This window comes from Mesoplodon densirostris, chromosome X (assembly GCF_025265405.1).
Source record: "Mesoplodon densirostris isolate mMesDen1 chromosome X, mMesDen1 primary haplotype, whole genome shotgun sequence".
NCBI lineage: Eukaryota > Metazoa > Chordata > Mammalia > Artiodactyla > Ziphiidae > Mesoplodon > Mesoplodon densirostris.
Window position 1 is genome coordinate 116,906,987 of NC_082681.1, and position 17,423 is coordinate 116,924,409.

Below are 17,423 nucleotides of genomic sequence, written 5' to 3' on the forward strand. Positions count from 1 at the left end.
TCCTCAATTGAATTCAAACTGAATAAGAGCTTTGAAACCAAGGATCCCTCATTAGACAGTTTGTTATTTCAAAGTATTTTCTATTTACCGTACCTTATTTAGAATACAGTATAATCCTGTGAAGGCAATTCTCTTTGTTCAAAACGGTGTATAATTGGGAATAATTGCAATTCCCTATCTGACACAAAGTCTCTCAAGTTTTTTTTATTAGAGAAATTTAATTTATTAGAAACATTGTACCATCTGAATATATTAATGTAATATTCCTTTCAACTTATGTTCTAAATTAACGAGGTTGTATTACATCAAGAAATAATCACAATTTTAAATCTAAGCCTTAAAGATCATTCAACAGAAGTGTGCATTGATTTCTTTTTTTAAAATTTATAGCATCAATATAATACGTGCATCTAGTTTAAAAAGTTAGTAGGACTCTTAGGCTCGTAAAACGAACAAACAAACAAACCAGCAATCCCTTTCCCTACCTGCCCCACCTCTGATTCTTGTTCTCTGTAGATACTCAGCACTTGACAATCAACTTTCCAAAATGTTGACATCTCTAATCTACTGTCATTGCCTTTCTTGTTTCCTCTGCCCTTGGGGGATTATCCCTTTTTAATTCTTTCTCTGTAATCTTGTGGTGTTAGAGCGGAAGTGGAGATAAGTGTGTGTGTGTTCAGTTTGCCACGTTTAGTTTGTCGTTCGCCATATTTTCTAGTTCCTTTGTTGAGAATCCAAAATGGTGTAAAAGTAAAAGTTGGCACCCAGCCCCTCTACCTCCCTATGTCTCCCTCTTATTGGAGGGGATGGGTCTTTGGCTAACTCAGCAAAAGTTTCATCCTCCAGTTCCTAGTGCAGTCTCCTGGCTCCCGGGAAGCTCTGGTGAAGTGTGTCCCTCTTCCTCAAGAAATGGCACTTCCCAAGCACTGTATGCCACAGTGAGAGTGTCTGTTGTGGCCGATTTGCTCTTGACCCTTCTCCCTAGGAATGACTGTAGTGTGGGTCACTAGCCTCCAACCCTGAGCACCCCCCCATGTAACTTTTGCTCCCTGACACTCCTCCCCTTGGGGCATGTACGCCCCGCCCCATGTCTTAGGATACCAAAGAGAATAGGGAGTGACCTTTGTGCAGTGTATGCTGGTAAATGTTTAACAACTGGCCCTCCAGGGGGAAATAAGCCCTGATTTGAGCATTTGCCAATTTCTATGGTGTAAATACTCCTACCAAGGCTGATTTTACGCTGCCACGGTGACTTGGAAGAGGTGCACAGCTGTGTCTTTCTTTGCCTTTGGGAATAGGACTCAGGGGTCTTAGTTCATGACTGCCAGACTCGAGGATGAAGTCATTTGTCCTTTTCATTGAGCTCCTCAGTCACTCCTACCTTGATATTCCTGCTGGGCTGACTCTGTCAACCCTTTGGTTATGTCTGGTGTGTCTGAATCTGCCAGCTCAGCCACCTGAGACTCTATTCTGGATCAGGAAAGCTCCCCAGTGCTCTGCGGCTAAAAATGTGTCTTCTGGGTCAATCTTAATTTTGTTATGTTTTTACTCTGCTTTGATGTCCTTAGAAGAACCTCTTGGTAAAGTTAATTTCATGCACTAATATGAAACTGATGGTATGTAAACATTGTGTTTTCTCCAGGTAAACCTTATTACAGTGCTGTACTGATGGAAGGATCAGGTGACTGGGATTCCTTATTCTGCAGTTCTGTTGATGATGTTTTCTTTCTTCCACAGTTGACAGACCTGTCAGAGTATACGCAGATGGAATATTTGACCTCTTCCACTCAGGTCATGCAAGGGCACTTATGCAAGCAAAAACACTGTTTCCCAACAGCTACTTGTTGGTAGGAGGTAAGAAGTGCATTTTCTCTTTGTCTAGAAAACTCTTGTATAATGTGCTTCCTGAAAAGGACCCCTTTCAGACTTCCATCATTAACACCTCACATTGTTAATTCTCCCAGTTCAGCCTATATTGCATCAAGTACTTGTTCACTGCGTGAAATTTAAAATGGTATTTTAAAAACCATAGGGGAAATTACATCATCAGATTATAAACCATTGATTCCCAGAGAAAGACGAATAATACCACCAAGGGTAACTGCTTCATGTTCTCCATTTATGCCTTTCTTCTTGTGTTTGAGGCATGATCCAATTTCTGTTTCTGAAATTTCCTAGAGAGTTAGGAGAAAAGCAATATTATTCTTTTTTTTACAACTTTATTGGAGTATAATTGCTTTACAATGGTGTGTTAGTTTCTGCTTTATAACAAAGTGAATCTGTTATACATATACATCTGTTCCCATATCCCTTCCCTCTTGCGTCTCCCTAGCAATATTATACTGATTTCAAATCTTAGAGACCTGAGGGGATTCAGGATGATTAATGGTAAGTAAGGTCATTGTCTGGTTCCTTGGTGTGACCCACAGTACTTAGGACAATGTTGCACTAATGGTAGTGGCTTACAGCAGTTCCAGTTAGTGGAATTTATGTGCTGTGTATTAAAGAAATAGAGATTTATATACCCAGGTAATCTTGGTTTACAATGAAGGAACTGACTGATTTCATAAGCTTGTGGAGAGAGAAGAGCAGTTAGACATAAAATTTTCTTCTTCCAAAAGGCCTACAGATTTCAATTTGGGTAAAAGGGAAAGTTTCTGACCTGCAAGACCTGGGTCTCATCTCTGTAGCTTCTGGAAACAGCATTTCTTTTCACTATAATCATTTTTTGTGGCATTACATGAACTAGACACCATCAACCCTTAGACCTCTACCGTGAGGGAAAAAGGTGATGGTAAGAGACTACATATCTGTTTTAAAAAATATTTTGTTGGGCTTCCCTGGTGGCGCAGTAGTTGAGCGTCTGCCTGCCAATGCAGGGGACACGGGTTTGTGCCCCGGTCCGGGAAGATCCCATATGCCGCGGAGTGGCTAGGCCCGTGAGCCATGGCCACTGAGCCTGTGCGTCCGGAGCCTGTGCTCCACAACGGGAGAGGCCACAACAGTGAGAGGCCCGTGTACTGCAAAAAAAAAAAAATTGTTATCTTCCACAAGTTTAAAACTACTTTTTGGATATTTGAGAGGAATCTTTTGCAGATTTTGCCAAGCATGGTGACCATGTGGTTATTGAGTGGAGTTCTTCCCAGAAGGAAGAGGTGATATGAGGTGGTTCATTTCCCTTTATTTTGAGTGGAAAATCATTTCTTGCATGAGCACTGCCACCCGGAGTCTGGTCCTAAGCTGCTGGGGTCCTGGGGAGACCTCTGCAGTGGTTGGGCTTTGGTCATTTTGGCAACCCAAGTTTGGAGGTGGTTAGGTGTAGGCAACACTTAACGGGAACACTGCCCTGGCCCCAGGTTAGCACATCAAAAATAAAGGCAAAGGAAGAATGTGACTTTCACTACATTCAGGTAAATTGGAGAAAGCAGTAAATTAATATCAGTAGCTGTCCAGGTAACTAGGCAACAGTGGTTTCTCTGATTTACTGAATGATTCCTTCACTTAACAACTATTTATCGAGCTCCTACTATGTGCCAGGCATTCTTCTGTACACTGAGAATGCAGCCATGATCGAAGCAGAGTGTGTCCTCAAGAGAACTTAGAGTCTGAAGGGGAGGCAGACACTGCCCCGTAAACAATCCAGAGTAGGGATTCTATGAAGAAATGTAAAATAGGGTAAGGGGAAGGAGTGGCTGGTGGGGCAAGGAGGGACTTTTCAGGTATGGAGGTCAGGGGAGGGCCCTCTGGAGTGTTGACACCTGTGCAGAGACTTGAATGAAGTGAAGAGCACACGAAAGCCAGAGCACAGAGGCTTCCTTGTGTGGTGATCTTCCCACCAGCCTATATGAGAATGTTGGGACAAGTGGAGAAAACGTGGTAGCTACAACTAGATGCGTTATTTTGTTGACTTGTTATGTCTTAAGGAGGCTTTCCATAAAAGCACAGGTGATGTAGTACTCAGAGAAATGAATATGGACAGGAGTTCAGAGCCAAGAATTAAAGCAAAAGGGAAGGAGAACAACTCCCACGAGAAATCCTGAACTTCTTCTCAGCTATGGCAGAAGGAGCCACAGGGTCATTCCATAGCTCTCAGATGTTAGAGCTGATACTGCTCCCCGATGAAGAACCAGCTCCTCCTGCCCTGAGTTCTGAGATGTTTCAGAGGGTTGTTGCCTAAGCAGCATCGAGTAATGCAGTAAACGATGTCCTCCCTCTCTAGCAGATCTACAAAGAAACGTAGCTACCCCCCTCAATGGCTATTACATGGATTCTCCGTGGAAGCCAAGGGCATGTTAAACTACTAAGACAACCATGGCGACCATACCTTTTGGTAGGTGACAGGGACTAGTGTATAGATGGGAAATGAAGCAGTGATACATGAAGCTGTAAAAACATGGTATGTAGCCTTCTGGAAACAGTGACAGAGTAAGAATGAAAACCCCTCACTGTTGTGGCCTCTCCCGTTGCGGGTCACAGGCTCTGGATGCGCAGGCCCAGCGGCCATGGCTCACGGGCCCAGCCGCTCTGCGGCATGTGGGATCTTCCCGGACCAGGGCACGAACCCGTGTCCCCTGCATCGGCAGGCGGACTCTCAACCACTGCGCCACCATGGAAGCCCACTATGAAATATTTTTAACCACCCTATTAATAAAATTCAGTGTAGGGACTTCCCTGGTGGCACAGTGGTTAAGAATCCGCCTGCCAATGCAGGGGACATGGGTTCCAGCCCTGGTCCGGGAAGATCCCACATGCCGCGGAGCAACTAAGCCCGTGCACCACAACTACTGAGCCTGAGCTCTAGAGCCCATGAGCCACAACTACTGAAGCCCGAGTGCCTAGAGCCCGTGCTCCGCAATAAGAGAAGCCACTGCAATGAGAAGCCCACGCACCGCAACGAAGAGTAGCCCCCACTTGCCTCAACCAGAGAAAGCCTGCACACAGCAACAAAGGCCCAACACAGCCAAAAATAAAAATAAATAAAACAAATAAAAATTTTTAAAAACTCAGTGTAGGGCCTCCCTGGTGGCGCAGTGGTTGAGAGTCCGCCTGCCGATGCAGGGGATACGGGTTCGTGCCCCGGTCTGGGAGGATCCCACGGGCCACGGAGCGGCTGGGCCCGTGAGCCATGGCCTCTGGGCCTGCGCATCCGGAGCCTGTGCTCCGCAACGGGAGAGGCCACAACAGTGAGAGGCCCGCATACCGCAAAAAGAAGAAAAAAAAATAAAAAAAATAAAAAAATAAAAAAATAAAAACTCAGTGTAAGCCTATATTTCATGTGTCTCCACTAATTTAATTGTATTTGATTCCCAGTCTGTTAAACAGACTCTCCAGCCTCCTGTGTGTAGGCAGATTTCTACAGGGGCATGGTAGCTCAAATCCCATGACAAAGAACAATCTTCCTTTGATGTATATAGTAGTTACCTTCCTCTAAAATTCAGCATTTATCACAGCTGTTCCAGAAATACTTTGCAGTTATATGTAAGACGAAATTAGGGGCTAGATTCAAATAATTTAAAATAATTATGCAGAGACATTCAGAAATCTTACAGGATGTTAGAAAATTCTCATGTGGGGCTGCCCCACACATAGCAAGATGTTTAGGGACTTCCCTGGTGGTCCAGTGGCTAAGACTCCATCCATGCTCCCAATGCAGGGGGCCTGCGTTCGATCCCTGGTCAGGGAACTAGATCCCACATGCTGCAACTAAAGACCCCCGCATGCCGCAACTAAAGACCCCCGCATGCCGCAACTAAAGACCCTCGCATGCCGCAACGAAGATCCTGCATGCCGCAACTAAGACCCGGTGCAGCTAAATAAATAAATAGGTAGATAGATAGATAGATAGATAAAATAAAATAAATACTTTAAAAAAGATGTTTAACATTGTTGGCACCCTGCCCACTAAATGCCAATTGCTGCCTCCAATCATAGTGACAACTAAAGATGCCCTACAAATTTCCAAAAATGCTTCCTAGGGGATGCTGAAGCCTTTGTTGAAAACCTTTGTCTTAGACTAAGAGTCTTCACTCTTTGTTCCCCACAATCCCAAAAAGAATTTTGAAAAACTATACACCTTCTTACAGATTTTTAAGCTGACATCTAAAATTTTCCATCCTAAGTTTACATAGTTGTAAAAGATGTAATTTCTGGAATACTGTAAATTTTAACATTTTCAAAAATTAATAAACTTTACTTTTAAGGGAAGTTTTACGTTCACAGCAAAACTGAGCAGAAAGTACAAAGGTTTCCATTTACGCACTCACACACAACCTCCCCATTATCAACATCTGCCACCAGGGTAGTACATTTTTTACAGTCCATGAACCTACATTGACACATTATTATCACCCAAAGTCCATAGTTTAATACGTTAGAGTTCACTCTTGGTATTTTACATTCTTTGGGTTTGGACAAATGTATTATGACATATATCCACCACTGTAGTATCGTACAGAGGAGTTGCAGTGCCTTCAAAATCCTCTGTAATCTGCCTATTCATCTATCCCCCACCCAACCCCTGGCAACCACTGATCTTTTTACTGTCTCCATAGTTTTGCCTTTTCCAAAATGTCATGTAATTGGAATCATACAGTATGTTTCTTTTTCAGATTGGCTTCTTTCACTTAGTAATACGTTTAAGTTTACCCCATGGCTTGTTGGCTCATTTCTTTTTAGCACTGGGTAATATTCCATTGTCTGGATGTGCCACAGTTTGTTTATCCTTTCGCCTACTAAAGGACATCTTGGTTGCATTCATGTTTTGGCAATTATGAATAAAGCTGCTATAAACATCTATGTACAGGTTTTTGTATGGACGTAAGTTTTCAATTCAGTTTGGTAAATACCAAGGAGTGTGATTGCTAGATCATATGTTAAGAGTATGTTTAGCTTTGTTAGAAACTGCCAAACAATCTTCCAAAGTAGCTGTATCATTTTGCATTCCCACCAGCAATGAATGAGAATTCCTGGTGCTCCAAATCCTCACCAGCATTTGGTGTTGTCAGTGTTTTGTACTTTGGCCATTTTAATTGGGGTATAGTGGTATCTCATTGTTGTTTTATTTTGTAATTTCCTGATGACATGTGATGTAGAACATCTTTTCATATGCTTACTTAACATCTGTATATCTTCTTTGGTGAGGTGTCTATTCAGATCTTTTTTGCATTTCTTAATTAGGTTGTTCATTTTCTTATTGTTGAGTTTTAAGAGTTCTTTGCGTAGTTTGGATGATAGTCCTTTATCAGTTGTCTTTTTCAAATATTTTCTCCCACTCTGTGGTTTTTCTCATTCCATTGACATTGCCTTTTGCAGAGCAGGAATTTTTAATTTTAATGAAGGCCAGTTTATCAGTTGTGTCTTTGATGGTTTGTGTGTTTGGTGTTGTATCTAAAAAGTCACTGCCATACCTAAGGTCATCTAGGTTTTCTCATATATTATCTTCTATGAGTTTTATGCTTTTGTGTTCTACATTTTGATCTATGATCCATTTTGAGCTAATTCTTGTGAAGAGTATAAGATCTGTATTTAGACTCCTTTTTTTGCATGTGGATGTCCAGTTGTTACAGCACCATTTGTTGAAAAGACTGTCTTTGTTCATTGTATTACCTTTGCTCCTTTGTCAAAGATCAATTGACTGTATTTATGTGGGTCTATCTCTGGGCTATTTCATTCCATTGATCTGTTTATCCATTTTTTCACCAATACCACACCTTCTTGATTACTGTAGCTTCACAGTAAGTATTGAAATTGAGTAGTGCCTGTCTTCCAACTTTGTTCTTTTCCTCCAATATTGATTTGGCTATTCTGGGTCTTTTCCCTCTCCAAATAAACTTTACTATCAGTTTATCATTAGCCACAAAATAACTTGTTGGTATTTTGGTTGGGATTGCATTGAATCTATAGATCAAGTTGGGAAGAAATGACATCTTGACACTATTGAGCCTTCCTATCCATGAACATGAAATACATTTCCATTTATTTTGTTCTTTGATATTTTTCATCAGGGTTTTGTAGTTTTTCTCACGTAGATCTTGTACACATTTTGTTAGATTTATACCTAAGTATTTTATTTGTTGGGGCATGCTAATGTAAACAATAATATGTTTTTCATTTCAAAGTCCACTACTTGTTCATTGCTGGTATATAGGAAAGTGATTGACTTTTGCATATTAATTAACCTTGTATTCTGCAATCTTGCTATAATTGCTTATTCTAGGAGGTTTTTTTGGTCAGTTCTTTAAATTTTTCTACATAGATGATTATGTCATCTGTGAAGAAAAACAGTTTTATTTCTTCCTCCCCAATCTGTAAACATTTTTTATGTATTTATTTATGTTTGGCTGTGTTGGGTCTTCATTGCTGTGCATGGGCTTTCTCTAGTTGTGGCGAGTGGGGGCCACTCTTTGTTGCAGTGCACAGGCTTCTCATTGCGGTGGTTTCTCTTGTTGCGGAACACAGGCTCTAGGTGCACAGGCTTCAGTAGTTGTGGCATGTGGGCTCAGTAGTTGTGGCTCATGGGCCTTCGAGTGCAGGCTCAATAGTTGTGGCACCCAGGCTTAGTTGCTCTGCGGCATGTGGGATCTTCCCAGACCAGGGCTTGAACCCATGTCCCATGCATTGGCAGGCGGAATCTTAACCACTGTGCCACCAGGGAAGTCCTAATCTGTATACATTTTATTTCCTTTTCTTGTCTTACTGCACTAGCTAGGACTTCCAGTACAATGTTGAAAAGCTATGGTGAGAGGTTACATCCTTGCCTTATTCCTGATCTTAGTGGGAAAACTTCAATTTTCTCACCACTGAGTATGATGTTAGCTGTAGGGTTTTTGTGTGTGTGTGTGTGTGTGTGCAGTACGCAGGCCTCTCACTTTTGTGGCATCTCCCGTTGCAGAGCACAGGCTCTGGACACGCAGGCTCAGCGGCCATGGCTCATGGGCCCAGCCGCTCCACGGCATGTGGGATCTTCCCAGACCGGGGCATGAACCCATGTCCCCTGCATTGGCAGGTGCACTCTCAACCACTGTGCCACCAGGGAAGCCCAGCTGTAGGGTTTTTGTAGATAGTCTTTATCAAGTTGAGGAAGTTCCCCTCTATTTCTAGTTTGCTGAGAGTTTTTATCATGAATGGGTATTGGATTTTATCAAATGCTTTTTCTACATCTATTAATATGATCATATGTTTTTTCTTCTTTTGTCTGTTGATGTGATGGATTACATTAATTGATTTTATTCTATTTTTTTGTTTTTTAAAATTGAAGTATAGTTGATGTATAGTATTATACGTTACAGGTGTACAATATAGTGATTCACAATTTTTAAAGGTTATACTCCATTTATACTTATAAAATATTGGCTATATTCCCTGTGTTGTAAATATATCCTCATAGCTTATTTATTTTATACATAATAGTTTGTATATCTTAATCCCGTACCCCTTACTTGCCCCTCCCTCCTTCCTTCTCTCCATTAGTAACCACTAGTTTGTTTTCTATGTCTGTGAGTCTGTTTACCTCGGATAAATCCCACTTGGTTATGGTGTATAATTCTTTTTATACATTGTTGGATTTGAGTTGTTAATATTTTGTTAAAGAGTTCTGCATCTATGTTAATGAGAGATAGTGATCTCTAGTTTTCCTTTCTTATAAGGTGTTTGGTTGTTGTATTAGGGTAATGCTAGCCTCATAGAATGAGTTAGGAAACATTCCCTCTGCTTCTATCTTGTGGAAGAGATTGTAGAGAATTGGTATAGTTTCTTCCTTAAATGTTTGGTAGAATTCACCAGTGAACCTATTCAGGCCTGGTGGTTTCTCTTTTGGAAGGTTATTACATACTGATTGGATTTCTTTAATACATAGAGGTCTATTCAGATTGTCTCTTTCTTCTAGTGTGAATTTTGGCAGCTTCTGTCTTTCAAGGAATTGGTCACTTTCACCTATGTTATCACATTTGTGGGCATACAGTTGCTCAAAATATTCCTTCCTTTTAATGTCCATGAGATCTGTAGTAATGTCCTCTTTTTAATTTCTGATATTAGTCATTTGTATCCTTCTCTTTTTATTGTTAGCTTGGCTAGAGCCTTACCAATTTTATTGATCTTTTCAAAGAACCAGCTCTTGTTTTTGTTGACTTTCTCTATTCATTCCTGTTTTCAGCTTCATTGATTTCTGCTCTGATTTTTATTATTTATTTTCTTTTGCTTACTTTGGGTTGAATTTGCTCTTTTTTCTAGTTTCCTAAGATGGAAGCTTAGATGATTGATTTTAGATTTTTCTTCTTTTCTAATATATATATTCAATGCTTTAAATCTCCTAAACACTTTTCATTGCATCCCACAAATTTTGGTAAGTTGTGTTTTCATTTTAATTTAGTTCAAAATAGTAAAAAATATTTCTTGATTTATTCTTTGACCCATGTGTTATTTAGAAGTGTGCTGTATAATCTCCAATTATTTTGGGATTTTCCAGCTATTTTTCTGTTGCTGATTCCTAGTTTAACTCCGCTGAGACCAGACATTGTGTGATTTCTATTCTTTTAAATTTGTTATGGTGTGTTTAATGGCCCAGAATGTGATCTATCTTGGTGAATGCTCCATGTGAACTTCAGAAGGATGTGTATTCTGCTGTGGTTGGATGAAGTCTGTAGATGTCGATTATATACAATTGATTGCTAGCGCTGTTGTGTGCACACCCACACACACCCACACACACATACAATTAAATATATTGTTGCTGTTATTATTTTGAATATACTGTTATCTGTTAGATCAATTAAGAATAAGAAAAATAAAAGTTTTGTTTTATCTTCAGTTATTCTCTAATGTTCTTCCTTTTTAAAACGTATATCTGAATATCTGACCTATGTAATTTTCCTTCTTTCTGAAGAACTTTTAAAAACATTTCTTGCAAGGCGGGTCTACTAGAAAAAATTCCCTCAATTTTTGTTTGTCTGAGAAAGTCTTTATTTCTCCTTCCCTTTTAAAGGATGATTTTGTAGGCTATAGAATTGTAGGTTGGTGGGATTTTTCTCTCAACACTGTAAATATTACACTTCACTCCGTTTTTATTTATTTATTTATTTATTTATTTGGTTTCACCAGGTCTTAGTTGTGGCTTGTGGGCTCCTTAGTTGTGGCTTGCTGGCTCCTTAGTTGCAGCAGGCTGGCTCCTTAGTTGCACCTCATGGGCTTCTTAGTTGTGGCACATGAACTCTTAGTTGCGCCATGTGAACTCTTAGTTGTGGCATGCATGTGGGATCTAACTCTCTGACCAGGGATCAAACCTGGGCCCCCTGCATTTCAAGCATGGAGTCTTATCTACTGTGCTCTCACTCACAGGAGTCCCTGACTCACTTTTTAAAAATTTTTAATTTTATCCTAGACTATAGTTTTTTTGTTTTTTGTTTTTTTTCGTTTTTGTGATGTTGAGCATCTTTTCATGTGCCTGTTAGCCATCTGTATGCCTTCGTGGGAAAACTATTCAGGTTCTCTACCCTTTTTTATTGTATTTTTTCTTGTTTTTTTAATTTTATTTTTTTAAACAGCATGTTATTAGTCATCAATTTTATACACATCAGTGTATACACATCAATCCCAATCGCCCAATTCATCACACCACCACCACCACCTCCCCACGGCTTTCTCCCGTTGTTGTCCATACGTTTGTTTTCTACATCTTTATCTCAATTTCTGCCCTGTAAACTGGTTCATCTGTACAGTTCTCCTAGGTTCCACATATATGCGTTAATATACGATGTTTGTTTTTCTCTTTGTGACTTACTTCACTCTGTATGACAGTCTGTAGATCCATCCACATCTCAACAATTGACCCAATTTCATTCCTTTCTATGGCTGAGTAATATTCCATTGTATATATGTACCACATCTTCTTTATCCATTCGTCTGTCGATGGGCATTAGGTTGCTTCCATGACCTGGCTATTGTAAACAGTGCTGCAATGAACATTGGGGTGCATGTGTCTTTTTGAATTATGGTTTTCTCTGGGTACATGCCCAGTAGTGGGATTGCTGTATCATATGGTAATTGTATTTTTAGTTTTTTAAGGAACCTCCATACTGTTCTCCATAGTGGCTGTATCAATGTACATTCCCGCCAACAGTGCAGGAGAGTTCCCTTTTCTCCACACCCTCTCCAGCATTTGTTGTTTGTAGATTTTCTGATGATGCCCATTCTAACTAGTGTGAGGTGATACCTCATTGTAGTTTTGATTTGCATTTCTCTAATAATTAGTGATGTTGAGTAGCTTTTCATGTGCTTCTTGGCCATCTGTACGTCTTCTTTGGAGAAATGTCTATTTAGGTCTTCTGCCCATTTTTCAGTTGGGTTGTTGGTTTTTTTAATATTGAGCTGCATGAGCTGTTTATATATTTTGGAGATTAATCCTTTGTCCATTTATTCATTTGCAAATATTTTCTCCCATTCTAAGCGTTGTCTTTTCATCTTATTTATGGTTTCCTTTGCTGTGCAAAAGCTTGTAAGTTTCATTAGGTCCCATTTGTTTATTTTTGTTTTTATTTCCATTACTATAGGAGGTGGATCAAAAAAGATCTTGCTGTGATTTATGTCAAAGAGTGTTCTTCCTATGTTTTCCTCTAAGAGTTTTATAGTGTCCAGTCTTACATTTAGGTCTCTAATCCATTTGGAGTTCATTTTTCTGTATGGTGTGAGGGAGTGTTCTAATTTCATTCTTTTACATGCAGCTCTCCAGTTTTCCCAGCACCACTTATTGAAGAGATTGTCTTTTCTCCATTGTATATCCTTGCCTCCTTGGTCATAGACTAGTTGACCATAGGTGCGTGGGTTTATCTCTGGGCTTTCTATCTTGTTCTATTGATGTATGTTTCTGTTTTTGTGCCAGTACCATATTGTCTTGATTACTGTAGCTTTGTAGTATAGTCCAAAGTCAGGGAGTCTGATTCCTCCAGCCCTGTTTTTTCCCCTTAAGACTGCTTTGTCAATTTGGGTCTTTTGTGTCTCCATACAAATTTTAAGATTTTTTGTTCTAGTTCTGTAAAAAATGCCATTGGTAATTTCATACGGATTGCATTGAATCTGTAGATTGCTTTGGGTAGTACTGTCATTTTCACAATATTGATTCTTCCAATCCAAGAACATGGTATATCTCTCCATCTGTTTGTACCGTCTTTAATTTCTTTCATCAGTGTCTTATAGTTTTCTGCATACAGGTCTTTTGTCTCCTTAGGTAGGTTTATTCCTAGGTATTTTATTCTTTTTGTTGCAGTGGTAAATGGGAGTGTTTCCTTAATTTCTCTTTCAGATTTTTCATCATTAGTGTATAGGAATGCAAGAGATTTCTGTGCACTAATTTTGTATCCTGCAACTTTACCAACTTCATTGATTACCTCTAGTAGTTTTCTGGTGGCATCTTTAGGATTCTCTATGTATAGTATCATGTCATCTGTGAACAGTGACAGTTTTACTTCCTCTTTTCCAATTTGTATTCCTTTTATTTCTTTTTCTTCTCTGATTGCCATGGCTAGGACTTCCAAAACTATGTTGAATAATAGTGGTGAGAGTGGACATCCTTGTCTTGTTCCTGATCTTAGAGAAATGCTTTCAGTTTTTCACCATTGAGAATGATGTTTGCTGTGGGTTTGTCGTATATGGCCTTTATTATGTTGAGGTATGTTCCCTGTATGCCCACTTTCTGGAGAGCTTTTATCATAAATGGGTGTTGAATTTTGTCAAAAGCCTTTTTTGCATCTATTGAGATGATCATATGGTTTTTATTCTTCAATTTGTTAATATGGTGTATCACATTGATTGATTTGCATATGTTGAAGAATCCTTGCATCCCTGGATAAATCCCACTTGATCATGGTGTATGATCCTTTTAATGTGTTGTTGGATTCTGTTTGCTAGTATTCTGGTGAGGATTCTTTTTTTTTTTTTTTTTTTTTGCGGTATGCGGGCCTCTCACCGCTGTGGCCTCTCCCGTCGCAGAGCACAGGCTCCGGACGCGCAGGCTCAGCGGCCATGGCTCACGGGCCCAGCCGCTCCGCGGCACATGGGATCTTCCCGGACCGGGGCACGAACCCATGTCCCCTGCATCGGCAGGCGGACTCTCAACCACTGCACCACCAGGGAAGCCCTTGGGATGGTTTTTGTAGGGCCTTTTCTTCTCTTGTGTTTCCCACTTAGAGAAGTTCCTTTAGCATTTGTTGTAGAGCTGGTTTGGTGGTGCTGAATTCTCTTAGCTTTTGCTTGTCTCTAAAGCTTTTGATTTCTCCATCGAATTTGAATGAGATCCTTGCCGGGTAGAGTAATCTTGGCTGTAGGTTCTTCCCTTTCATCACTTTAAGTATATTATGCCACTCCCTTCTGGCTTGTTGCGTTTCTGCTGAGAAATCAGCTGTTAATCTTATGGGAGTTCCTTTGTCTGTTATTTGTCATTTTTCCCTTGCTGCTTTCAATAATTTTTCTTTGTCTTTAATTTTTGCCAGTTTGATTACCATGTGTCTTGGTGTGTTTCTCCTTGGGTTTATCCTGTATGGGACTCGCTGCGCTTTCTGGACTTGGGTGGCTATTTCCTTTCCCATGTTAGGGAAGTTTTCGACTATAATCTCTTCAGATATTTTCTCTGGTCCTTTCACTCTCTCTTCTCCTTCTGGTACCCCTATAATGCGAATGTTGTTGCGTTTAATGTTGTCCCAGAGGTCTCTTAGGCTGTCTTCATTTCTTTTCATTCTTTGTTCTTTATTCTGTTCCACAGCAGTGAATTCCACCATTTTGTCTTCCAGGTCGCTTATCTGTTCTTCTGCCTCAGTTATTCTGCTATTGATTCCTTCTAGTGTAGTTTTCATTTGAGTTATTGTATTGTTCATCTCTGTTTGTTTGTTCTTTAATTCTTTAGGTCTTTGTTAAACATTTCTTGCATCTTCTCGATCTTTGCCTCCATTCTTTTTCGTAGGTCCTGGATCATCTTCACTATCATTATTCTGAATTCTTTTTCTGGAAGGTTGCCTATCTCCACTTCATTTAGTTGTTTTTCTGGGGTTTTATCTTGTTCCTTCATGTGGTACATAGCCCTCTGCCTTTTCATCTTGTGTGTCTTTCTGTGAATGTGGTTTTTGTTCCACAGGCTGCAGGATTATAATTCTTCTTCCTTCTGCTGTCTGCTCTCTGGTGGATCTATATTGGAGTATAGTTGATTAACAGTGTTGTGTTAGTTTCAAGTGTACAACAAAATGATTCAGTTATACATATACATGTATCTATTCTTTTTCAAATATTTTTCCCATTTAGGTTGTTACAGAATATTGAGCAGAGTTCCATGTGCTGTATAGCAGGTCCTTGTTGGTTTTTTAATTTTAAATATAGCAGTGTGTACATATCAATACGAAAGTCCCAATCTATCCCTCCCTGCAACCGTTTCCCCCAGTAACCATAAGTTCCTTCTCTAAGTCTGTGAGTCTGTTTCTGTTTTGTAAATAAGTTCATTTGTATCATTTTTTTAAGATTCCACATATAGGCAGTATCATATGATATTTATTTTTCTTTGTCTGACTTACTTCACTTAGTATGATAATCCCCAAGTCCATCCCTGTTGCTGCAAATGGCATTATTTCACTGTTTTTGATGGCTGAGTAATATTCCATTATATACATGTACCACATTTTCTTTATCCATTCATCTGTCAGTGGACATTTAGATTGCTTCTGCAGTGAACATTGGGGTACATGTATTCTTTCAAGCCGTGTTTTTCTCTAGATATATGCCCAGGAGTGGGATTGCTGGACCATATGGTAACTCTGTTTTTAGTTTCTTAAGGAACCTCCATACTGTTCTCCATAGTGACTCTACCAATTTACATTCCCACCAACAGTGTAGGAGGGTTCCCTTTTCTCTACATCCTCTCCAGCATTTGTTATTTGTAGACTTTTTAGTGATGGCCATTCTCACTGGTGTGAGGTGCTATGTCATTGTAGTTTTAATGTGCATTTCTCTAATAATTAGTGACGTTGAGCATCTTTTCATGTGCCTCTTGGCTATCTGTATGTCTTATTTGGAGAGATGTCTTTTTACATCTTCTGCCCATTTTTTGATTGAGTTGTTTGGTTTTTTTTTTGATATTGACCCACATAAACTGTAAATTTTGGAGACCAATCCCTTGTTGGTCACATTGTTTGCAAATATTTTCTCCCATTCTGTGGGTTGTCTCTTCATTTTGTTTATGGTTTCCTTTTCTGTGCAAAAGCTTTTTAGTATAATTAGGTCCCATTTTAAAAATAATTAATTAATTTATTTATGTTTGGGTGCGTTGGGTCTTTATTGCTGTATGCGGGCTTTCTCTAGTTACGGCAAGCAGGGGCTACTCTTCGTTGTGGTGCATGGGCTTCTCATTGCAGTGGCTTCTCTTGTTGCAGAGCATGGGCTCTAGAGTGCAGGCTCAGTAGTTGTGGCACACGGGCTTAGTTGCTCTGCAGCATGTGGGATCTTCCTGGACCAGGGATGGAACATGTGTCCCTTGCATTGGCAGGCGGATTCTTAACCACTGCGTCACCAGGGAAGTCCAAGGCCCCATTTGTTTATTTTTGTTTTTATTTCCATTACTCTAGAAGATGGTTTGAAAAAGATATTGCTGCGATTTATGTCAAAGAGTGATCTGCCTATGTTTTCCTCTCAGAGTTTTATAGTATCCAACCATACATTTAGGTCTTTAATCCATGAGTTTATTTCTGTGTATGGTGTAGGGAGTGTCCTAATTTCATTCTTTTACATGTAGCTGTCCAGTTTTCCCTGGGCCATGTATTGAAGAGACTGTCTTTCCTTCATTGTATAGTCTTGCCTTCTTTGTTGTAGAGTAATTGACCATAGGTGCGTGGCTTTATTTCTGGGCTTTCTATCCTGTTCCATTGATCTATATTTCTGTTTTTGTGCTAGTACCATACTGTTTTGGTGACTGTAGCTTTGTAGTATAGTCTGAAGTCAGGGAGCCTGATTCCTCCAGCTCCATTTTTCTTTCTCAAGATGCTTTCGCTATTCAGGGTCTTTTGTGTCTCTGTACAAATTTTAAGATTTTTTTGTTCTAGTGCTGTGAAAAATGCCATTGGTAATTTTTTTAAAGGCTACTGGATGACTTTATTTTTTTTTTTAATGTATTAATTTGGCTGTGCTGGGTCTTAGTTTCAGCATGTGGCATCTTCTTTGTGGCATGTTGGATCTTTTTAAGTTGCGGCATGCAGGATCTTTTAGTTGCAGCATATGGGATCTTAGTTGCATCATGCGGGATCTAATTCCCTGACCAGGGATCAAATCCAGGCTCCCTGCATTGAGAGCATGCAGCCTTAACCACTGGACCACCAGGGAAGTCCTGCCATTGGGAATTTGATAGGGATTGCGTTAAATCTGTAGATTGCCTTGGGTAGTATAGTCACTTTGACAATATT

General features: G+C 39.8%; 1 protein-coding gene across 4 annotated transcripts in view; it reads left to right on the forward strand.

Annotated features, from left to right (window-relative positions):
* The window catches only part of PCYT1B (phosphate cytidylyltransferase 1B, choline), a 123,669-nt gene that overhangs the window by 45,059 nt on the left and 61,187 nt on the right, over positions 1-17,423 (forward strand). For all 4 annotated transcript variants that reach the window (XM_060086799.1, XM_060086801.1, XM_060086802.1 and 1 more), the window contains exon 3: positions 1,738-1,854. In XM_060086799.1, the coding sequence (XP_059942782.1) occupies positions 1,738-1,854 (117 nt within the window). The remainder of the gene's footprint in view (positions 1-1,737; positions 1,855-17,423) is intronic.